This window comes from Talpa occidentalis, unplaced genomic scaffold (genome assembly GCF_014898055.3).
Source record: "Talpa occidentalis isolate TD23 unplaced genomic scaffold, MPIMG_talOcc4v2.1, whole genome shotgun sequence".
In the NCBI taxonomy this organism is placed as follows: domain Eukaryota; kingdom Metazoa; phylum Chordata; class Mammalia; order Eulipotyphla; family Talpidae; genus Talpa; species Talpa occidentalis.
The window spans coordinates 144,306,721-144,332,611 of record NW_026555331.1 but is presented as its reverse complement, the minus strand read 5'-3'; the positions used below and the strand labels follow the sequence as shown (position 1 = coordinate 144,332,611).

The 25,891-nt window shown below is 36.9% G+C and overlaps 1 protein-coding gene across 3 annotated transcripts in view; it reads left to right on the top strand.

Annotated features, from left to right (window-relative positions):
* PTN (pleiotrophin) overlaps positions 1-25,891 on the top strand; it is a 78,944-nt gene that overhangs the window by 43,845 nt on the left and 9,208 nt on the right. For 2 of the 3 annotated variants that reach the window (XM_037514021.2, XM_054692698.1), the window contains exons 2-4: positions 21,596-21,711; positions 22,879-23,052; positions 24,549-24,710. In XM_037514021.2, the coding sequence (XP_037369918.1) occupies positions 21,597-21,711; positions 22,879-23,052; positions 24,549-24,710 (451 nt within the window). In that variant the 5' untranslated portion in view covers position 21,596. Of the gene's footprint in view, positions 1-3,108; positions 3,128-21,595; positions 21,712-22,878; positions 23,053-24,548; positions 24,711-25,891 lie in introns of those variants that run through there. The other variant, XM_054692699.1, reaches the window with a different exon arrangement.

The window sequence follows — 25,891 nt, the reverse complement described above, 5'->3', positions numbered from 1 at the left end:
TAACTACATTTAAAAAGTAAAGCTAAGTAGGAGCAATTATTTTAAGACTATATTTTTTAATCCAATCTTATAAAATAATTCCCTTCTCACCATGTAATCAATATAAAATTATGAATGAGATCCTTTATGTTCATTTTTTTCTTACTATCTTTGAAATCCAGTATGTGTTTTACACTGATAGCCCATCTCAATTCAGATGAGTCACATTCAAGTGTTTGTCTGGGACAAGGGGCAATTTTTTTAAAAATTTTTAAATTTTATATATTTTTTTACATCATTTTTCATTTTTGCACAATGTCTGCATTTTCATCTTGGTTATAGTCCCCATACAATTTCCACCACCCTTGTTTTGATCCTATTCCCTTCTCTCCCCCATCCCCGTAGTGTGTCTCTGGTTTATAGTTGCTTGTTGATTTTGATTTTTACTTCATTATAGTTAGTATTTTTCATGGTCCCTTATTTAGGTTTTCTAAATTCCGGCTATGAGTGAGACCATTAGGTATTTTTCTTTTTCTTTCTGGCTTATTTCACTGAGCATGAGCCAAGTGGCAATTTTATTGAACAATGAGGCTCAAGAGCAATTCCTAGTGCACCTTTGCCCGGGGACAATTGGTAATGAACCCTGAGAACACGTTCCTGTCCTTGGCATTACAGCAGGGCTGCAGAGGGGTGGGCTTCGAGGCTATTACAGGTAGTGTCAGAGTATTTACACAAGAACCATGGGTGAACTGGTGGTGGAAATTCTATGGGGACTATCCCTGAGAAAAGAAAGCAAACATTGTAAAAAAGTGAAAAATGATGTAAAAAAAAATATATATAAAAATATATATATTTATATATATATAAATATATAAAATAAGATATATAAAAAAAGAACTATCCAGTAATGAAATAAAAATTTCAAAAGCATCTACTAAATTTTAGTTCCATGAGGTCCAGGAATGATCTTGTTTTATAAATGAATGAACTATGGATGGGATGAATAATTGTATTTGAAATATTATATAGTCTTTTTCTGGTTCATAACTAAATCTTCAAATTCTTGTATTTCTTACTTACAGCTCATCTCAGACTTCCTACATTTCCTGTTTTCAAGAGCCACACTGGCTAGTGACACCCGATAGGTATTGATTTTGGGGGTAGAAAACTGAATCTATTACCAACATAAATCACAGAATGTGTGATGTAGGACAATTATTTAAGTTTTGTTTTTTTTTTCTAGTCTCTGTGCTCATCAAACTCTCTGGAAACCTGAGTGAGCTCCAATTTTGAATCACCTTATAAAAGAGGAAAGAAACCCACATCTAATTCCACACTTGCTTAACTAAAACTGTTACTGTCTCTTTCATGAACAACAATCAGCAGCAGCAATAATAATAATAATAATAATAATAATAATAATAATTTCCCCTCCTCACCTTCTCCTAATGGTCAAATACGCAATATCACAGTAGCACACAGCGAGATGCACTAAAAGACACAATAAATAGGGGCTTTTCAGTAACTGCAACTTGGCCTGCTTTCTGGTGACTGTGGCAAATGGCAGCGAAATTTGCTAACAGGCCAAGCAATGTTGGTGGGGCCTGAGATGTCCTGGTGGGGAGCAAGTGATCCTAATTTGGCTTCTGGCTAAATACTTGACTGCCAAGCAAAGCAGCCAGAGGCTAAAGAAAAAAAAAAAAAGGCATGGAGTGGGGGGAACTTAATGGTCAGGAACAGGACTGGATTGTGTCTGTGTGTGACTCCCCCGCCAAGGGGGAGGTTGGGGAGTCAAATCTATGCTCAGTGGACCCCGAGTGGCTTGTGTTCACCCACCTGGGGTGTCATTGTTACATTTTGTGAAGGAAACTTGAAGGGCCCTCAGGTAGCCCTCTTCAGTGTCAGCCAAGCTGGACATTCAAGTGTTGGCCAGAAGGAACAACTGCCTCTGGCTAAGCTGTTGAAAGTATCCACAATGGCTATCGGCAGCCACTGCAACCTGAGTTCAATCCCTGGCCAGGGAGCTACCCACATGATGCAGCGAAACTCTCCTGTCTCACCCGCTGCTCCCCTCAGCAGTGTATTACAGTAGATCTGCCTGTTCTGCTCCCCGCTCTGTCTCTGGTGAATCCTCTCACCCCCCTCATACCTCTGTCCTACACCCCAGTTCTTGTATGCATAAATAACTAAAATGAATCTTTTTTTTAAAAAAAGTATCCACAATGGCCATAAAAAATCAGTTTGCAGCTAAAGTCTAAAATATGAACGCCCCTAGATATATGAGATTAATCTAAATGTGAGTGTATATTATTTCTTTCCAGGAAATAAAATAAAAGGAGACAAAAGACAATGAACTCTGTAAGTGTATATATGAGAACAGAATCAAGTGGTAAGACTTTGTCAATAGTTTTTGCTTGGGTGGTATGCCAAAACTCTTGTTTTCTGTAAGTATTTTAAAATAAATCTTAGATATTTCATTATTTCATCTGATAATGCCAAGATGAAAGTTTGTTTTTTAAAAATTGAAACCACAATACCCTCATCACACCTAATAAAAGTAACATTAAGATTCACTGTTCTGCTCTTTCTCACATGATCTCATCCTTATTCCTTAATAAATGGTTCAGTTTCAAAACTGAGGTCAGCTAAGTTTGCTACCCTTGGGGTGCTGTGCTTGGAAGAATCTGCCAAAGTTTCACTTCCAGAATCAAAGATTTCCATAATACCCCTCCACCCCGCCAACACCCTGCACAACCAACTCCACCCTTCATTGCTAGGGTCTCAAGTATTCTAGTCTAGAAACTTTAACAATTGTGTGATGAATGGCTTGTAAAGTTATCTAGAGGTGCTTGCATTTTGCTTTCCCCTTGGGAGGTGAAAGAATGCCTGTCCCTATCAGTGCACAGTTTTTATTACTCATTTCTCCTCTCCTGAGTCAGGAAGGAGCAGCTGGCTTCACATCATCTATTTATGGATTATTTTTCACTCTTATCTCTTGACTTTGCTGCTAAGCAGATTTAGGTCTAAACAAACTCTGTTGGTTAGCTCAATCATAAGACTCTGTTTAGATTAACTCATTTGTAGGACCAGGAATAGCTCCAGGGAAGGAAAGCAGGCCTGGAGGTGACCCTGGAATTGCCGATTGGAGGTAACTGGGTTGTGTGATATGACTTTGGACCTTCCTATCTTTGCCTAGTTAAGCAAAAATCTGCACTTTTGAAAGCTGGTGAGATCGGCAAAAATAGCTGCCGTGAAAAACTGCAGCCATGAAAACAGGAGACATTACCTAGGGGCATGGAAGAAGTCTGGTTTGCTAAATTCTGAGAACAAGGCAATATTGTGACTCTCGTGAGATGGTAGCTATATAAAAAGAAATGTGCAGGTGGGTGAACTGTTAAGGTGATCACAAATGAAACTTTCCTAAGTCATGAGGCCTAAAGACTCAGGGTTTTTTTTTTTTATTTTTCAAACTTTTTTTTTAAGATTTATTTATTTATGCATGTAAGAACTGGGATGCAGGCCAGAGGTGCAGGGGTGAGAGGATTCACCAGAGACAGAGTGGGAGGCAAAAAAGGCAGATTCACTGAAATACACTGCTGAGGGGAACAGCAGGCAAGAGAGGAGAGGTCTGCTGTGCCATGTGGGTCAGCTCCCTGGCCAGGGATCAAACTCAGTCTATCACTGTGGTAGAGCTGAGTCTTAACCCTTGGGCCATCAGGGAGGCCCTGTTCTTTGCTTCTGATGGAAAAAAAAAAAAGTCCCTTCTGGCCATACGGTCATTACTAGGAGCTGGGAAAATGCATTTCACTACTGAGGTTCTCATTCCATGACTAGCCATGCTGCTTCCTCTTACCAGACCTGAGAGGACATGCTTGACAATCAGATGTTCAAGTCTTGTTTTTACTAAGGAGGACTAGGGGTTGGGGCAATGTACTTAGCCTGTTTGATTTTGTTTATTCTCCCTGTAAAATGAGGATGTGTATGTGCAAAGCTTTAGCACAGCACCTGCCTCTAAATGCAAAATAAACAGAGATCTCAATGCTGCTTCAGTGGGGATTAAAACCAAGTGCACATTTAACTTGCTTTCTTTTGTTGGCTTTTTAAAATTAAGTTCATTATCCGGTAGAGGGACTGATTCTACCTTTTTAGTGTTTTTATGGAAAGTGATAGCCTATAATAATATCATTCTAATGACTATCATGTATATGTACATATAAAACCAAATACATTTTTGGTTTTTTTAAGGAATGACAGACCCAAACTTTTATAACTCTAAATGAATGTTTTGTATTTCCCAAGTAAATGTTCCTTTTCATCTGCATGTAAATAATAGTCTCTTTTTTTTTGGTCACAACACTAAATTTAAAACTGAAAAATGCCTTTAATTTTAAATAAACTGAAATAAATACATCTATTTGATAATGTATATATGTACTATGTTTATTGGAGCCCCCTAGCATGTGGTCACATATTCTTTAAAGTATAAACAATCACGAATCATATTAAACATCTAAGCAAATAGAAACTAAGAAATAATTCCCTTATTATTCATAACTTTGTTACTTTATAAATTTCCTGAAAGCTTACATAGCCAGATTACTCATCTGGGCAAACTGTTCTAGTAGAAAAATTGATTGCCTGCTTGGGTAAATAGTTGACTTATTAAACAACAGTTCACTTATTAAGATGCACTTTAAGACATTTACTTTACTAAACTATTATATCAGGAACTTGACTCACTCATAATTCCCTGCCTTGTGAAATTCAACTTGAATCACTTGAAACCAGGCCTCAAAGCACTAGAATATCCTGCTGGACCTATGAGACACTAAGTCACAATCAAAGTTAAATCCTTCCTTACTGTACTAGGTTTAGTAAATTAGCTTACTCAGTCAATAGAATTTTCCAGTCAGTCTTCTACAGGGAGTTAACAGTTGATAATAATTATCATCGATGCCTTTTATAATCTGGAAAAGCTTTATTAAAAAGAAGCAGTTATCCATTAGAGTTCCCTGGCTCAGAGTGGATGGTAAATATTTTGAGAAGTACATACAGTATAAGACTTCTGACTCTCTAGGATATTTTGTCATGTTTGCACAGGCGCTACATTTAAATTTTCCTGAACACCTTCAAGTTTTAGTTTAGGTTCTTAAAGAGTCATCTTTTATATTTATATTTTTATGTTCATACTGTTTGTACTTAATAGCATGAAATAAATTCTGGTCAATGGATTAGGAGCTGAAGGATCAATTTAAGGCCATCCCCCTTTCTAAAATCCTCGGAAAAAAATACACATTTTGTTTGTACTTAGTTAACATCCTGATCCAACTCAAAAGGAACTCCACCTCAGCCCCTAACAACTGACAAGCTTTAAATATACACAGTTATCAGCTTTGATAATTCTTAAGTTACTTTTCACAAATCCTCTGGCAACAGCCATTATTTAAAAAAAGCACGACAAGTAGACATAACAGTGAATTTGTTCACAGATTGTGCATGTGGAATGCTAAGAGAGAAGACAGAAAAAATTTTTTTAGCAAAATAACAAATATTTCACCATTTGGGAAATAAGCCTCATTTATTCGTATGTTTCTTTATAAAAGTACCACCACAATGAGATTTTAGTCTATGAAACAGGATAGGCAATGATTTCCTATCACAAAACATGAAAGAGACATAATAAATAGGGTAATTAGTTAAGGTTCAAATCAAGTTAGCTTCTTATCTGACTTCACTATTAACTAGCTGTGTGTTTAGGGTAAGGTATGCAATCTACTAAATCTTCAATTTCATAGTCTATTAACTACAGATTAGCAATGTCTGCATTGTTTATCTCCCAGTGAAATTGTGGAGTTGAACAAGATAGAATCATGTCATTTGGGGCCTGAAAAGTAGTCAATGTTTGTTTAGTCTAATTAGTGTTTTAAAAAAGAAGAGAGTTTAAAAGAAGATAACTTTGTACCATATGTATGTTATTTTAAACATATCCAAACTGCTGATTTTTAATTAATCCTGAAACTATTATTCCAGATATTTTTGTGTCTTTTTGCAAGAGTGTTGCCTTATCTCTACATTTGCATCACCGGTCCTGGTGCTTTGTCCTTAGTCCACATCCACATTATAAATTTATTTGATCTCAGTGAGTGACTAGATGAAAAAAAAACTCTACCTTTGGGAGTGACTTAACCTTACTCTCTCCTAACTTACTTTTTGGGTGTTCATCTGCTTTATCTAGCCGTAACGTGACTACAATGTTCTCACTCTACCACTCTGAGGTTTTATGATCATTGAGGTAGAAATAGGAATACTGGGAGGTGGTACTGAGTTGCTATAAGGTTTTCTAGAACTATGATGAAGTTGAGACTGCCACAATCCCAGCGGGAGCAAGTCACCATGGATATGGAGTTTGCGGATATGTAGAGCATGGAGGGCTTCGTGCCTGTGAGCTGGACATATAAAGCTATAGTGCACGCTTTCCTATACGCTGATCACATAATGCCTTCTAAGTAAATGTAAGTATACCATGATCTTACAGATCTTACAGATAACAGATCTTACAGATCTGTCGTACAGATACAAATGCTGTAAAGTGTGTGGATACTTTAATCAGGCAAATCAGTTGTTGGGAGTTGACTTCACCCCAACTGGCTTATTTCTGCTTCTGAGTTTTTAAATATAATTTCCCTATATTTTTCTCTATTTCATGAGGATCCCAATGTGCTTGACAGAAGCTTTTACTTGTCTTCCTTCTAATGTACTGTAGAACCCAAAACCAAATAGCTAAGCCTGTAGACTATATGTAAAATCCAGAAGATTGTGGTTAATATCCTAAGGGTATGAAACACATGATAATATTTCACTAGGTTTGGCTGGGCAGTCTTTTCAATGTCATTCATTCATTTGGTAAATATTTGCCAACTGCCAAGGTACGGTAATAAGTACACAAGACTAGGTACACCAGATATAGTGTTTTAGATACACAGAAGTTGCTAGATTTATATGCCAATAAAACAAGGTATTCTTTTATGGGTAAAGGAAATAATCTGGGTTAGCAATTACTTTAAATCTAGTTACTTTTGCAAATGCAAGGGAGTGATCTCTGATCTATTTGAGAGTTGGTCCTTGTTATCACTGTCACATTAGACATCCTCTCATGAGAGTTAATTTTGCATCCTCTTGTTTATGTGTCAATTGACTGAATTTCACCTCATTCCTCTCTGAGAAAAATTAAATGAAATTTATGGTGGTTAGATTCCAGCTCAATATAAGGAAGAATATTCTAACAAGTTGAGCTTCTCAAAACTGGATATACTGATTTGCCCATTAATGTCATTTTTCCTCCCATCTTTACCATCTGTATATTCAGGTTAACCCACTGTTATCTGTGAGCCACTGTAAATCAAGTTCTGTTCCATTATTTAAATTATTGACGCAAACATATTCAAATGCAGGACTTTAAAGTTACTGTTAAATTTATATTCATTTAAAGCCAATGGTGTAGTTCATTGAGAATTAACCATGATTTTATCATTGACACAATTTCATATTTCCCCAATTTTAAGTACCCTGCACATTTAACTAGAATTCTCTTGATGTTTTTATTCCAATTATTAACAGAAGTTTTTACAGAACATAGTAAGTACATGAGAGAATTTTCGGTGGATTTCTTATAGGCAGTGTTCAAGGTTGACTTGTCCAGTTTGTAGTTATTTAACAGTGTATCCACTTCCTAATGCCATTGTCAAATGTGAACTTTTGCTCAGAGGCATGTTCTCATAACAGGTGTCAAAATTTTCTGGAACCTAGGGACCGTGGTCATAAGATCACTCTTATTAGCCACTTTCTCACTCAGCTAAATAAGTTTATTTGGCATGACTGAACCATTTGATGTCTTAGTTACACTTTCATAAATTTCAATGGTAGTTTTAGCCCTGAGGCTAATTATTTCTAGAAAGGAGGCATTTCAGTGAGTGGAGCACTTGATGCTCCCGAAGAAAAGAAGAAAACACAGTTAATTCCTTGATGTGGAAACCTTGCAGAAGAACTTCAGAGGTTCTCTGAAGGTGCAAGAAGCAATTGTTTCATGCACCATTATGAGACATGGTGTTCGTGTTCACGTTCATTTACCAACATCGTGTAGAGTGAGTCATTGGGCGAAAGGAGAATAAATACAACTATGTATATGAGAGAGGATGGTAGGAATGAAGTAAAGAAAACCACACAAGCAGAAAAAGAAAGCGAGCTTTTAGAGGGCAAGGTGAGTGAGCAGAATCAATCCCACATCTTAAGGTTTCTGATTTCTAATGCATTGCATTTCTTTCAGCGTATTTTTTAATACAAGCAAACTTTTTGCCATTGCTAAAATTATGAAGAATGAGGCAGACAGAATGGACAGAGATGGGTACCCCCTCCCAAGCTGTAAGGTCACTGATGTTTTAAAAGAGGAGGCCTTCTGATGTAATGTTCTGCTTTTAGAAGATGTCACCAGGTCCCTAATGAAGTGAGTTTGCCAGGTCTCTAACAAGATTTTTGCCTTTCCCAAAGCGACACTCTGCATAATCAATGAAGCCTTTCCTTGATTTCTTTTCTTGTTTTTTTTTCTGTTTTCCTTTATTTTTGTAGTCAATGGGTTCAGCCCTAAATGAAAGCTGGAGTTGTATGAACTGAATCAACTGGAAATAGTAGCTGAAAGGCGTGTAAATCAAAGCTGGCAAGTGTTGGCTCTTCCGTTCTTGAAGGAGAGGCTAGCTACAATCCAAATGGCTTCCTGGGTAATTGTTAGATTATTCTAGGGTTTTGTTCCTGGTATGGACTCAGGCATTAGCAATCCAGCCTCTGCAAGCTAAACCAAGGAACTACACATCACATCTGTACCTTGTAGTGGCTGAATGCCCACTTGGACACCTCCTGGTAGTGTGGGAACTGTGTAGGAAGGGATTTTACATCACGTGGTGGGGTGGGAGGAGCGGGGAGGGGGGCCGAGGGGTAACCTGCAGGTTCTTTGGATATTTTCTATTCCAGTCCTAACAGCCTAGGACCTAAACTCCAGCCAGGGGACAAAGTTAGGGCTCTGGAAGTCAGGCGACCTCATCTACTTTGGTATCTATGTCAGGGGCCAGGATGTGTAACATCTTACAGATGATATATAGCACATTGGCAGGGTGGAGGGGGGTAGGGGTAAACATTATAATTTTGCTTTTTATACATTATTTGCCTTCAAGTAATTCAATTCTAAACTATCACTAAGTATATTAAAGAAATCCTGCAAAGTGAGAAAATCAAATCTAAAGTTGGTTTTCAAACACAGTGATATTTTTATTGCTAAATAGTATACATTTTATGGCTAAATATTAGACTTTATTATATTATACTTTATGAAATTGGTATTATGCTTCGCTGTGTAGCCACTATTAAATATTGATTTCAGATGTTATTTTCTTATTTTACAGACTTTTTTCATCTCTCAAACATATTTGAAATCTTCCAAAAAGTCTATAGTTCTAGACAGTCTGAATATAGTGGGTAGTGGATAAAATGGCCCTGGATGACAGGACCTGTACCTAACCCTCTATTTTGCTCTTTGTTCTCCCACGCCCTGCCCAGTTTCTAAATTCATAATAATAATACACTATCAGTCATCCAGTTAAAGTTTGTGCAAGATTTTGCTCCACTATTAACAATTCTCTGGATACACGTTATACATATATTAGCTAAAAAAAATAGGACCTTAAATCCATCATATACATTCCAGTTTGTTGAAGTTTTATACAGTTCACACACTTTTACAAGGATATGCAGCTTTTAAAAAATAGTGATTGCTTTTTTCTATGAAAGAAATAATATGGTAGACAGAGAATTAAATGTGAACTCTGTGAAGATTGTTCTTGGAACCTCTCTTCACAGCAACTTCTACAAGTTTAGTGCCAAGTGTAGGTTAAATCATTAGTAAGTGTATGAGAGTAATTTGTTACAGAAATTTTATATTTTTACTTTGCTATTTAACATTATGATTAAGAGCAAGGCCTGATTTGGTGTTATAGAGCTAGGTTCAATCTCTGTATCTAATCCTTTATTATCTTGGGCAAGTTCCCTAAACACTCACTTTTGTTTTCCTTGCCTGGAATAATATTGACTGCCCTCTAAAATTATTGTGAGGATAAAAGGATAATGTTCTTAGCACAGAACAAAGCTTTAATCCATGAGGTCTGTGATCTTTCCCTACTCTTATTTTCCCTTTGCCTTTTTCTTTATTAGAAGTAAAGAATGTCTATACAGTGAGTGTGCGTACTTTCTAGACTGTATATCTTTCATTCATTTATTTATTTATTTTACGACTTTTTGAATTTATTTTTTTAAAATAAATTTTATTTTTATATTCCCCATACAATTGCAACCCCCTTATTTTGTCCCCAATCCCTCCCCTCCCCGCCCCCCACCCACCATAGAGTGTCTTTGGTTCATAGTTGTTTGTTGATTTTGATTTTTACTTTATTATAGTTATTCATTTTCCTGGTCCCTTATTTAAGTTTTCAAAATTCCTGCTATGAGTGAGACCATCTGGTATTTTTCTTTTTCTTTCTGGCTTATTTCGCTGACCATGATCCCTTCCAGCTCCATCCATGTTGCTGCAAATTGCATGAGTTTATCTTTTTTGATTGCTGAGTAATATTCCATGGTCTATATGTACCACATCTTCTTGATCCAGTCATCTATTTTTGGGCATTTGGGTTGTTTCCAAAGCTTAGCTATTGTAAACAGTGCTGCTATAAACATAGGGGTGCAGGTGTTCTTTGGAATTGATGTTTCTGTGTCCTTTGGGTAAATACCTAGGAGTGGAATTGCTGGATCCTATGGAAGCTCTATGTTTAGTAGGTCCAGAAATCTCCACACAGCTCTCCACAGTGGTTGGACCAGTTTGCACTCCCACCAACAGTGCAGAAGAGTTCCTTTTTCTCCACATCCTCGCCAACATTTGTTGTTGCTAGTTTTTTTAATATGTGCCATTCTCACTGGTGTAAGATGGTATCTCATGGTAGTTCTGATTTGCATTTCCCTGATTACAAGTAATGTTGAACATTTTTTCATATGCCTGTTGGCCATTTGCATTTCCTCTTCAGAGAAGTTAGAATGTATATCTTTTAAAGCTACCTTAGTGGAAGAAGTTGGACTATAAATAAGTCATTAAAAAAAAAAAGTAAGTCATTAAAAATAAGTCATTAAAAAAAAGCAGATACTAAATGATTTTATTCCCAAAGAAGTGTTGATTTAGAAGGAGGGTTTGTGTCTTGAAGTTCCATGTATGTAGGATGAGATCAGTGAGCAATCCTGACTTGTCAAAATGTAAATTCTAGTTTGAAGGTCTGGGATGGGATTTGTGAGTTTACATTTCTAACAAAATACTGAGGCTGCTGGTGCTCACAGTAGCGCTTTTGTAGGAGGGTACAGAGGAGAGGTGTGGAGATCATCCTCTTAGAGCTTTATTAAACACATAGTATCCAGTGCCTGAGAGTCTTTGGATCACAACCCTAAGCAGTGAGGTGGTCTCATTCCTCTTATTCTTGTATGAGTAAAAAGGTTCCTCCAAAATAACCTGAAAGAGTTGCCCAGGATTGTATTTCTGACAGACCCCATTATGCATACCAGCTTCCTCAGCAGGCACTGTGTTCCCCGATTCTTGGACTGTCCTTTCTGTTATACTACATCAGTCCTCAAACCACTCACAATGTCACGCTTGGTATTATTGGGCTCTGCTAACATAGTAACTTGGCCAAGTCACACAGACTATTCACTGACCAAGAAAGAGTCACTAAACTAGTGCTATGCTACCTTAATGATTGTTTCTGAAATACATGTTTTTAAAATCTTACTAGAACATACCTTATTAAAGTTACTAGTGACTTCTTGTTGCTAATTTCTATGGAAATGGACACCTATTTGGACACTTTGGCTGTCACCATTTCTTCTTGAAACTTCCTGTATACTTGATTTGGATGGTTCAACTCTCTGGTTACTCTTCTGCTTGAACCCCTAATTTACTGATGTAAGAACTAGAATTCTCACCTCTTGCCTACCTCTTCACTTCTTGCTCTATCTCCTCAGTCAACCCCAAGTCTTTGTACTTAAATGGCATTTATTGACTTCACTTTAATTACTATCTTCAAGACAGAGCTATTTTCCAGATCCGTAGCTACTATCTGTTTCAACTCAAATGTCCTACTGGTATCTCATACTCACCAGGTCCAAACAGAACATTACTGCCTTTCATTAAATTTAGTCACTTGACTTCTTCAAGCCTTAGTTGCTGATCTGAAAATGAGAGTCAAAGAACCTAAATAATCAGATTTTCTGAGAAATAAAATGTGTTTACTATATGTCATATGTCTTTAGGTTAGATCTTATTTACTTATGAAATATTTCATAAACCTACATTATGTTGCAAGCTGCTATAAATATTTGTGTATGAGTCTTAGTGTGGCACTAAATTTTCATTTATCTTGGGAAAATATTTAATTAGTAAAGTGGTTGGGTTGTATGATAGACATATGTTTAAATTCTTAAGGAACTGCCAAGATGATTTCCAAAGTGGTGTGACCAGCAGATTATGAGAGTTACAGTTATTCCATACCTTTGCCAGTACCTAATGGGTTAGTCTTTTAGTCTGCTGAGTGGGGATATGTACTGACACTGAGTGAGGTTTCCCTGATAATGTGGGGAGACTTCTCATCTACTTATTTGCCATTCATGAATCATCTTTGAAACGTGTTTACTTGGCCAACATTTTTATTGTGTCTCATTATTGTTGAGTTGATATGCTGTAACACACTGACTCACTCTTAGTTCTGGCAGCTTTCTTGGGTAACTCCTTTCTAGTTTAAATGGAACTCTATACATTTCAGTCTCTTTGGTAAGGATCAAATTGAGACACCTGTTTCTGCTCAGTGACAATAGGACATACTAGGCAAAGCTTTTCTGTGATTTCTTTGCAACCAAAAGTAATAATCAGTTCCTACTCTGGTCCAAATGTTAGAGCCTTCATTTTATCAATCAACAGGTTTAGAACCCATTTCAAAATTCCTGCTTCCTAGCTGGAATCCACTCACAAGGTGTTTGACCTGGGTGCAAATGTAGAAGAGCTTCTCTGAACCTGCCCAATGTTACCTGAGAAGTCTCTGTCTCACACAGTCATAGACTATCTATTCTTCACCTCCCCCAAGTGTGTGATCATGTGGAACAGTCTTCTTTCACTTAGCACGAGACTATGCTAGAGCAGGAAAATCTGTATGAAATCTTGTTTCGTTTTTTATTGAGTGGTTTCATCTGAAGAAAGTCACCAGTTACTAGCGATGGTATCTGAACTCAGTAGTTCATGAAGCTGTAGTTAGTGGTGTGGAAGAGTATGAAAATGAGACCGTAATCACAACAGAAATATCTGTTTACTCAAAGCCGAGATCTACATATTTTTAAAATATGGTTTCTTACTGAGCGAGGCCAAATGAGTATAACTTTGTGTTTTTAGTCAACATGGGTATTTATCCATTTTGTATATAATAGGTGGCCCCTCAATACTCACTGATGATAATTATGATTTTAAAACTTGCCTGCTATGGCATCAGCTTATTTCTTCATTTATTACCAAATTGAATGATTTACTTTAAAATGGTTTCTTGTGTGTCACCTTAAATGTTGGCTTATTCTATTTCTCCCATTGGAAATGTTTTCATTCCAGATTTACCTGTCAAAATCCTTATCATCTTAACAAGTTGTGCTATCCCCACCGCTTTATGAATGTGCCTCTGAGAATCTTTTAAGAAGATACACTCTCTGCCACCTCCATTATCTTCTCTAATAGCCACAGGAGCTACCGCTGATGGAGTACCTAATATATGACCAACAAGATGCCAGGCATCTTATGTCTCTTATCTCATTGCAGTCATGAGATAAACGGTCATCCCACATAATAAAACTGTTGCCATTAGTAGGCTACTAAGAGTAAAAGAGAGTGACGACTCATCCCAGATCACAGATATAATAAGTCATTAAGTCAATGTTGTAGAAATCTGGCTGACTCCAAACCATTTTCTCTTTCCACAGTATTAAATCTTGTTTATAATGTGTTATGATTATCTGTCATATTTTCAACGTAACTGTATCATACTTCGTTAGATCATATGTGATCTTTGATAAGAAAATAAAATCATGTCACACCGTATTGTGAATTATGGAGTATCTGAAAAATAGAGTAAATTAATGTAGCAAGCTTTATTGCTGTTTTATTTTAAGTATTTGCCACAACCACTTCAACTTCAGCTACCACATCCTGGTTAGTTAGTTGACACTACCAGAGAAATGGAAGCCTCCACCAGCAAAGTCAGAACTCCCTGAAGGCTCAGTGATGGTTAGCATTTCTTATCAATAAAGTGTTTTTAAATTAGGGCCTGGGAGGCCTCTCTGGTGGCACAGGCAGTTGAGCACAGTGCTGTGAAGCCGTCCCCAGCCACTGCAGCAGGTTTGATCCCTGCCAGCTGGGGAGATACCCACGTTGCGTGGCAGACCTCTCCTGTCTCACCCACTGCACCCCTCAGCAGTGTATTTCAGTCTCTCTGCCTGTTCTGTTCCCTGTTCTGTCTCTGGTGAATCCTCACACCCTCCTGCACATCTGGCCTGTACACTGGTTCTTGTATGAATAAATAAATCTTTAAAAAGAATAAAAAAATAAATTGGGATCTGTACATTGTGTGTTTTTTTTAAGATTTACTTATTAATGCATACAACAACCGGGGTACAGGTCAGAGGTGTGGTGGGAGAGAGGATTCACCAGAGACAGAGTGGGGAACAGAATAGGCATATTGACTGATAGACATTGCTGAGGGGAGCAGTGGGTGAGTCAGGAGAGGTCTGCTGCACCATGTGGGTAGCTCCCTGGCTGGGGATTGAACTTGTGCTGCAGTGGCTGCGGATAGCTTCATAGGTTGTGTCTTAACCCCTTGCGCCACGAGGGAGACCCCTTGCGCCACCAGGGAGACCCTGTACATTGTGTTTTAGACTTAGTGCTACTGCATATTTAACAGACTACCATATAGTATAAATTAAACTTTTAAGCACTATGAAACCACAAAAATTGTCTTGATGGTGATATCTGCTTTATTGTAGTTTAGAACTGAAACTTCAGTATTCTGAGGTATGCCTGAATGTGTTTCTACACACACACACACACACACACACACAAAGTTATCTATACAGGTACTTAAACACAACCATAAACATATGGGCATACTGTGAAAACTATATGATTCTATCATTTTCATAGAACTGCACTAGAGAATTTTTAAACTGACAACCTTTCTACTAAGATCTCAAAACATTCCTGGCTTGTATTGCTGGTAGGTTTCCTAGGAGGTGTATTTAAGTCTTGATTGGTGATAGGATCATTCATTTAGCTAATAAGGAACCTCAGGAAACTTAGATGACTTCTCAGTGTCTGCTTTCCAGGACAGACTTGATATTCTTTGCTTGTTTTGAGAAGGAAATAACTCTGTCAAAGGGTCAGTTTCTACTATGTGGTAAAGAAAGAAAAGAGCTGAAAGGGACCTGAAAAAGTGGTGTTTGCCAAATCTAATGGTCTGGAGGGCATATCTCATTTTCTCAGTTATACCCACCATAGTTTATAAAGTCATAGTTTATAAAGCCAGTTGTACATTAGGAGTTGTAAGTGATCAGAGTCTATAGAATGAACATGGTAGACTGAGCTTTAAAGATCAAAAGGACAGTCTTCCTTTCTCGAAGGCTTTGCTGAAGGTAATGTCTTTGAACTATGTACCCTGGAAGGTGTCAAATACTTGCACAGGTAGAGGAATTTGAGAAAAAAAACTTCAAATCACATCAGACAGTAGGAGCAAATGATCAGTTGATCAGTGTTTGTGGAAATAGAGAATGATGAGTACTTTTGTTTTGTTTTTTTGTTTTTTGAGTTGTTACTTCTTTGATATGTAACTTGTTGTATTTTCTGAGTAAAACATATGGATTGGTTCAAGAGGTCAATACGAAAGGGATTCCTGTGAGAAAGTAAGGTTTTGAGATGTTCTAGAAGCTTTGGCTTTAGAGGACCATAAATTAGCAGCAAGCAAAAAAGGCAGCAAAAAGTTGAGTTAAAAGATAGTACAATAATCTGTGAAGGGCAGAACTGGATTGTCATTTTTTCCCAGTGAAAATGCAGGGTTTTGTTTTCTATTGTAGGAAAATTCCATCCAAAATATCAATTTGTCATTGTACAGTTAGAGATGAAGGGACTGCAGTATAAGTCAAGGAAGCCCATACTCAGAGGAGATAGCGTGTGGGTTTGCTCATGCCAGGCACAGTGTTGCTGATTTTTCATGCATAATTTCTAATCTCAGATCATTGGGTGGGTGGATTTTATATCTGTGTCTACAGCTAAGGAAAATATTCTTCAGAGGAATTAAATGTACTGCTGGTTACCAAGTCCTAGCTGGGAATCTAACTTGGTCTGACTTACTCTAAAACCCTTACTTGTTCCTCTATATCAAGTTGCAGCAGATAGATATGAAACTGGATTAAGAGACAACTAAAAAATTCTAAAAGTTGATCTTCTGTTACTTTTGATCATAACAAATAAAAACAGTAGAGGAATAATACAAATAACCCAAGTATCTTTCGAACTCGATTTGACATAAAAAAATAACTGTATAAATATACCTCATATCATGATCATACTTTCAAGGGAAAACCAAATCTATTCCCACTGAATGTTTGTTTCATTTGATGTATTTTTCCCTTTCTCATTCATGAATCCTTTTGTGTATTTAGAACTGAAATTGAAGTAGAAAGCAATTGTCAAGAAACCTGTGTATCATTGTAAAGATTAATAGGGGGCAGAGGTGATGGGCTATGTGCTTTTAGTTGACCCTAAATTAACAAGTCAGAAAACATGATGAATGAACATTCTGGGATATCATGTTTGAATTAAACAAATGGTGGTCATTATTTTTCTTGAGAAAGAGAAACATTTTTTTTTTCAAGCTATGCTTTGCTTGTTTCATTTTACTTTTCAATACAACATTAGATTTAATCCAGGTTATAAACTGGGGATTTTTCAGGGTGACTGGGATGCCAGCCAGTGATTTAATAAGGTTGAGAAATTGTTAGTTGTTGATCAAAATGATGTGGATATGTGGATCCAGAGATTGTGGAAGAATGAAGAGCAGGTGGTAATTCAGGAGGAGTAGAATATTAATTAGCAGGGATATTAAACTTCACTGACATTTTCTCAGTCAGGAAAAAACTATCCATAAATAACCACACTTCCTAAATTGTACACATCATTTGTTATTTTTCATTGTCTTTTTTTGGTTCACACAATTTACCAAAGATTATCTTACATATAAAACTTACTGCTTGCCTATTTGTTTACATGTTATTTTTATCTTCCCACTAATATCAGCATGTTGGGCAGCAATCTTATGCATCTTGTTCAACTTCTAGTCTCTTTTGCCTACAACTAGGTTATAAAATATGTAGTTTTTACATACATGTGGTTTTATGAATACTTGTAAATAATTGTAAATGGATACACAATTTTCGATAAATCAAGTATCAGATTACATTAGCATATGCCAATTTCTATAAAGTACTAAGACAAGTCCTTGTATCTAGTACTGTAAAGATATAAGGGAGTCCCTTTCTGATTGATGCAGGCTGACTGACCTGCCTTAAACTACATTAAAAGCATTTCTGATAAATAAGAGCAGAAAGACCAATTACTCCATGACTAAAGTCATCAGGAACATGATTAACAATTATTGCTCCATAACAGAATTTCTATATATAAGTGGTATTATTTGCTTTGTAGGAACTTCAGGGAAATTAAACCTTTGACTAACTGAATCCCTGTCTTAAGTTAGTTCACATAAAGAAAGAGTAATTCAAAATAATTGTTCTTTCCTTATACTTCATGAAACTTAGTAGTGCTTATCAAAGCTTGGTGAATTGTATTGACTATTTATTTGTCTAGATGAAAGTAAGGACAGGAAAATAGAAACCAGTAAATCTCAGAAAGGTAGGTGCCATGTTTTAAATATTATATGGAAAGAACATAAAAAGGGAATTTGTGAAACTAAAGAAACTATAAATATGAGCCGAAGAAAGGTATTCAGGGAAAATCTCATGTAAAGAGAAAATAAAGAGAATAAGGAGAGAATAATGTCCCCAAAGACAGTGAAGAATGTGTTCAAGAAACAGAAAAAAGGGCCTTCCTGGTGGCATAGCAGTTGAGCGCTGGGTTGCTAAGTTGCCCGCAGCCTCCACAGTGCTGGTTTGATCCCTGGTTGCCGGTGAGGGTCCCACATGGTGAGCAGACCTCTCGTGCCGCGCTCGCTGCTCCCCTCAGCAGTGTACTTCGCCAGTCTGCCTGTTCTGTTCCCCACTCTAGCTCTGGTGAATCCTCTCACCCTCTCGCACTTCTGACTGTACCCAGTGCTTGTATAAATAAATAAATAAATCTTTAAAAAAAAAAGAAACAGAAAAACGTTCCCCCAAACTGTAACCATAAAAAATGAGAGCCCAAAGGAAATATCATATGCAAAATTAATTTAAACTTCTTTTAGAATTTGTGGTTGGTGTTTTTTGTGTTATATTGTTATTTTGATATCATTGTTTATGTAACGTGGGGTAAATCAAGTGCTTAATTTTATATTTAACTAGCACATTCCCCATGTCCTTTACTAGCCCTACTCATTGCTTTATATTCTGCTTGATATTTCCAGTCTCAATTGTTCAGAAAATCGCATGTTCCCTGACATGGACAAAGGATTGAATCATCATTTTACCATGAATATTAATTTTCTGTTCAATACCAAGTTTTGCATATTTCTCACTAGCACAAATTTTCCTGAGTAGCAGCTGTGTGCTGGGACCCTGTCCTGGTATTGAAACAAAAGGAGTGAAGGAAAAATAAAAAAAATAAAAAAGGAGTGAAGGGGAATTTTCTTACAACACAAGGGATATAAAAAACAATTTCCAAGTGAGTTTTTTTTCATTTTATAGAAGTTAAATTGTATCAATAATGCCTTGATATTTTATATGAGATCTCTTGACTTCAGAGAACTCCAAAGAAACACTGGGGATGAAGGGCCTGGACATTTAACCTTAACTTTCTAAGAAGTCAAAGGACAGACTGCTTGTGTACCCTGATCAAGTTGAACAAGACTTTAGTCGAATTTAATTAAATCATCTCTCTCTGTCTCATGTTTTATGCGATCATCTTTTGCTTTGGTTAACATGAGATAACTCAAATGACAATGCTTATTATTCTGAATTAAAAAAAAGTCTTTCCTTATTGCAACCAATTAGGATGCAGAGGTAAAATAACATTTTTTGACAATTAATAATTTTTAAAAGTATTCTGGGTTATCTATATGTCCACATCTTGCATTTTCATGACAAATCTTTCTAGTAGCTGTTAGAATCACTCCTACTTTGCAGGTATCAAAACAGAGGTTCAAATGTTTGTGCTTTGTCCAAGGACATTCCGAAAAAGTAGATGGAGTGAAAGTTTGAGCCAAAGCTTTTACTTCCAAATCCCATATTAGTCCTTCCAAACAGATCACTAAGAAACATGTTCCAGCATCTTTATTTTGTATTTTCATCAGCTGTTAATCATCTTTTAAAAATTCTTGATCTTATAAAAATGTTAAAGGGATGTTCTTTCCCTTCTAACAGCTATTTCTCTGTAGAAGAGATAAGAATTTAATAAATTAACACCTTACCCACGTTAGTTTGTTTAACTTTAATTCCTTTTAATTTTTGTGCTTCAGATTTCATTAGTGATTGAGACAATGCTACAATAATATCCGGAAACCAGTACCATCTACCATCTACCAAATCCTCAAGTATAATGAAAAATAGCCCTAAAAGGGAGTTAAAATTTTTTTTGGAAAGAATTGAGCTAACTTAGCAAGCTTCTTTTTACACTGTTTTATTTTCTTCAGTGTGAAAATTAAGTCATGATCCATCTGACTTTCTGTAGATCAAAGCTCTTGCCTCTGCTCTCATCTGGCACGGGGTTAAATATATACAGGGGACAGAGGTTTTGCCTTTACTGGATACGAAGGACAAATAAACAATCAACTGTACAAATACCACATGAAGGGAACCTTTACCCTCCCATGGACCAATTACCCAAGCCTTGACTACAACAGCAAGGCACCAGCATGCTAATTGGGTATTGTTTGGGCATACTTGAATTTTGTATAATTTTTAATCATACCCTTTTAAAATTCCTTACTTTCTTCTTTTATAAAATCTTCAAACAAAACAGAGAACACTAATAAAGGATAGCATTTCCAAAAACATTGCAGAAAGGGAGAGAAATTCATCGTCAAGAGTATCATTTCATAGATCTTTCTGAAAGCGCAAATTGCAGAATAGAATGATTTCATATATACACATTATAGATACATATATATATTTATATACACCCATCCCTCCATCCATCCATCTATTGATCAATCGAGAGGTTTCATTGCTCATATTTAAGAGTATGTAAACTTACTCTGGACTAATAGATTACCATCTCTGGAAAAAAAATTCTCACAGCGAATGATTATTAGTTTCATTTTTTATATGAGATATAAAACAGCATGAATTGTCAGAGAGTGATAAATAAATTCCAGGTGAGTTGGTGGAGCCAGCTGAGAACTAGATTCTCCCGGGGTGTAGACTGAGACTTCCTCGGGTGTACTTTAGTCAGCAGCCATGCTGACTTTGGGGATTTTGATTCATATCAAATATAGAAGATTTAAAATTAAGGGTGAGTATAAGTACTTTCCATTATATCCTAGAATTTAGAGGACTTCATTACATGAGTTTATAAATGGGTTTGATATATGTATATCATCTCTCTCTGTATCTATGTCTGTATCTATATCTATATATATCTCAAGGTGTGTTGTCTCTAATTCTGTTTGTGCTTCAATCTCAGTAGATCAATGGCTAGTGGAATGCTGATGATAGATGCTAATGATCATGGAAATGATTTAAAAAATCAAAGATGTTGGTTATTACCAATGCAGTTAAAAATAATAGGGTATCTGTTTAATATCTATCTATCTATCAATCTATCTATCTATCTAGACAATCTATGTACTTGTACAGATACTCCATTGTTTCCATTCAAATTAATCCACATGTACCATAGCACCTTCATTGTATTAAGGATTACCAGGAGTTAAACAGCTTATTGTGGTTAATTGACATTACCCAGGGACAGTATAGACAAGATTTACTGTAGGAATCAGCTCTAATGAATGTCATCAAAATTCTTTTGTCACCATCATTCTTGAATCATATTTAGCAAGTGGATGTTTGTGAGGTTTATATATGGAGAGCTGTTGTATTTTGCTGCAAATACATGACTGATTACAGAAGAGGATGTAGTTCTGTAGTTGTTAGAGAAAAAAGATAGAATTTTGTCCAGGAAATTGATATAAATCTTTCTAAAATCTGAAATTCTAGCAATGGAAAATACAGCCCTTCAACAGGAGTTCAATGAGTCTTCCTCCTGACTTCGTCTGATTCCACCTTCTGTTTCTTTGCTTATTCCTAGAATGCAGTCCCAGCAGTACCAGCAGCAGCGTCGAAAATTTGCAGCTGCCTTCTTGGCATTCATTTTCATTTTGGCAGCTGTGGATTCTGCTGAAGCAGGGAAAAAAGAGAAACCAGGTAAGGGGTAGAGTTATGAAGGCAGAGACACTTCCTTGATTAATATCCATCTCACCCAATATGTGTTCTTTGTCCACTTTCCCTCCCTCCCTCCTGCTCTCCCTTCCTCCTTATTTCCTTCTCTTCCTTCCTCCCTTTCTTTTGCCTAAATAGAGGAATATAATTTATAACTTATATTCCTCTATTCCTCCCATTGTAATTCCTGAACTATAAATGATAATGATCTTTAACCAAATGATCCCATTATCAGCTGCTACATATAGAACTTAGACCAACAATCAGGTATTTTACTTGTGATACCTTTTTCCTTCTGGAAGAGTCCTGCAAGGAATTCTTATTGTAGCTCAGATGTACAAAGGAGGCAACTGAAGACGAGAGGGGATAAAGCACCTTTGCTATGTCTCTCCCAAAGTCATAAGTAGACTGTGGAGCTGGAAGTCTTTTTACTTCTGTGATATACTACTTCTATTTCATTTCAGTGGAATGCATTAAAATGGCTCATAAGAAAACTGTCTGATTAGTCAGTTATTCTAAAAGAATGTTTTCTCATTTTTAAAGTTTAATAATTTTTTTAAGATTTATTTATTTTTATTTATACAAGAACTGGGGTACAGGCCAGATGCGCAGGAAGGTGAGAGGATTCACCAGAGACAGAGCAGGGAACAGAACAGGCAGACTGATGAAATACACTGCTGAGGGGAGCAGCGGGCGAGACAGGAGAGGTCTGCCGCACTATGTGGATATCTCCCTGGCTGGGCCGGGATCAAACCCACTTTACAGAGGCTGCGGACAGCTTCATAGTGCTGGGCTCAACCACCTGTGCCACCAGGGGAGGCCCTAAAGTTTAACAATTTTTGACCATCTTTCTTGTATAGAAATGTGTGCTTCTAAAAAAATATGCCAGTAAATCATTTAGCACAGCCCATAGCACATAGTAAGAGTTGAGTTATTATTGGTTTTTGTTCCTTCCTCAGTTTTCTTTCTCCTTCTTTGGGTCAACCATTGATTTAATGACTTCACCAACACCTCTCAAGCGCCTACTGTTTCCTAGACACTGAAGCTGGAGTTAAAAATACAGACCCAGCAATTAATTCACTTGGGAATTAACTCAGTTTTATCTAGGAATTAAAGAGTTTTCTGAAAGTTGATTATTTTCCTTACTGCCAGAAAAAAAAGTAAAGAAGTCTGACTGTGGAGAATGGCAGTGGAGTGTGTGTGTGCCCACCAGTGGAGACTGCGGGCTGGGCACCCGGGAGGGCACCCGCACCGGAGCCGAGTGCAAGCAAACCATGAAGACCCAGAGATGTAAGATCCCCTGCAACTGGAAAAAGCAATTTGGAGGTACGTCTCTCCTCTGTTGTCCCATGGATTTAATTTTCCACTAAATATCTTATTGAGGCTGTCTACTATTTATTTTAAACATTTATTTTTGTTTATTTATGTATACAAGAGCTGGGGTGTAGGCCAGAGGTGTGGCTAGAATATATAAGAATTCTCAAACCATACAATTGAATTAGAAAGTGGACAAAACACAGGAGTAATCATTTTCTCTAAAGAGGACATACAGGTATCAAATAAATACTTGAAAAGATGTTTAACATCTTTTCCCTGTTAGGGACACAAACTATCACTCTATAACGCGTACCTATTAGAATGACTGAAATTAAGAACAACACCAAGTGCTATCCAGGAAGCAGAGTAATTAGATCCTGCATGTATTTTTGATGGAAATATAAAATGGTATAGCCACTCTAGAAAAAAGTATAGGAGTACAGAAGTTTACTTATTTTTTATAAAACTAAATGTGTTTACCATGCAATATAGTAGTTGAACACTTGGTCATTTTTCTGTAAGAAATGAAAACTTATGTTCCCATAAAAATCTGTGCACAATTGTGTATAGCAGTTTTATTTATCGTAGCCAATAGCTGGAAACAATCCAGTGTCTTTCAACTGGTGAATGGTTAAACTGTGGTATGCGATGGAATACTACTCAGCAATAGAAAGGAAACAGACATTTGATATATACAATTTGGATGGCTCTCCAAGAAATTATGCTGTGTGAAGAAAGTCATACATACTATATGGTTCTATTTATATAACACTTTTTAGATGACAAAGTTAGAGCGATGGAGGACAGATTATCGTCTCCAGGGTGATGGGAAGGAGAAAGGGAAAAAGGCTATGGCTATAAAAAGATTACCCAGGGCCTCCTTGGTGGTACACGGGGTTAAGATGCAACCTATGAAGCTGTCTGCAGCCTCTGCAGCACATGTTCGATCCCCAGCTGGCCAGGGAGCATGCTACATGGCGCAGCAGACCTCAACTGTCTCGCCTGCTGCACCCCTCAGCAGTGTACTTCGGTCAATCTGCCTGTTCTGTTCCCTACTCTGTCTCTGGTGAATCCTCTTACCCCCCACACCTCTGGCCTGTACCCCAGCTCTTATATGCATAAACAAATAAATCTTTTTTAAAAACAAATGATAGCCCACAGGGCCCTTGTGTTGGAACTGTTCTGTGTATTAACACTGGTGGTGTTCACTGGTATCTACATATGATAAAGCCACACAGAGTTGAATACACACACACACATACATAAATAAGTACTTGTGAATTGGTGAATGACGAAAGTCAATTTCCTGGACTGTAATTATGCAAGATATCACAAATGAGGGATTGGCTGAAAGGATATGGAATTTCTCTGTATTATTTCTTGCAAGTGCTTGTGAATCTGCCATGATCTCACTACAAAAAAGATTCAACACAAAGGCATGTCTTTATGTTCATGGCACTGCAAGAGGTTCTCAAAGAATTCTGCTTGGTCTTACCCTGTTATAGCGGAGTGCAAGTATCAATTCCAGGCCTGGGGAGAATGTGACCTGAATACCGCCTTGAAGACCAGAACCGGAAGTCTGAAGCGAGCCCTCCATAATGCTGATTGTCAGAAGACAGTCACCATCTCCAAGCCCTGTGGCAAGCTGACTAAGCCCAAGCCTCAAGGTAAGTACCTGCCTTTACACTGCAGTTTCCATGTGCATGGACTGATGTATTCAGGCAGAATCTTAAGATGTGGAAGCATGAATTTTCTAGAAGGAAATCTTGGGTGAATTAAGCTGGGACTTGAAAAAACCTCATGTTGAACACAGTCACTGGTTAGTGGACAGTTGATGAGCTCAAAGTGAAGTCATTTACCCAGATGATGGATGGGTGTAATCCCATAGCAGAAATAACCACTTAGCAAAACAGGCCTCTTGAGAAGTCGTTGTATGTTGGCTCTATCTCCCACACCTTCAGCTGGGACCACATCTTGACAAGTATAAAGGAAATCACAAGACAGGCAGCTTTCAACCTAATCTCTCCCAGATTATCTGACATATGTAGATTTCAGGAAGTCAGCTAAGTTATTTCACATTTTTTCCTTTTACCACCATACTTTGACAGATTCTATATCTCTTATATTTCTTTCAGAGTCTTAATATTTTCTTAGATTAACTGACCAACTACAGTTATCATAGAATTCCAAAATTTTATAGAGTTGTCTTTCTAATCATTCTCAGAAAGCCAGTCTCTATTCTCATACTAGAGCAAGAAAATAAAAAACGAACATCACAGCCATGGTTTCATACAAATGGAATCCCAGAGAAGACAGAAAGGTCCTAAACTATTCTGTTTCATGAATGTTTTTGGTTGAATTAGTCTCACTGAAATTCATATGTTGAAGTCCTAAGATTTTTTCCCCATGGTTTTTTATTTATTTTTTTTTCTGTAACTATTTTTTAAATTGAGGTAACATTGGTTTATAACACTATATGTGATATCCTAACATTTGTTAATATACCTTAGAATGTAAGTGTATTTGGAGATAGGACCTTTATAAAGAGGAAATCAAAATGAAATGAGGTCATGCAGTGGACTCTATACCAAGTGGACCTGTGTGCTTATAAGAGATTAGACATGGACCTACCAGAGGGAAGAACACGTGAAGACATGGAAGAGGGTCTTTTTTTTAAAATATAATCAACGAAAAAATCCACACTATTAATATAGATTCTGGAATTATCTGACAAAGACTTTATTTTTTTTTTAAATAGTCATAGTCTTTTTTTTTTAAAGATTTTATTTATTTTTTATTTATTTATATAAGCACTGGGTACAGTCAGAGTGCGGGAGGGTAAGAGAAT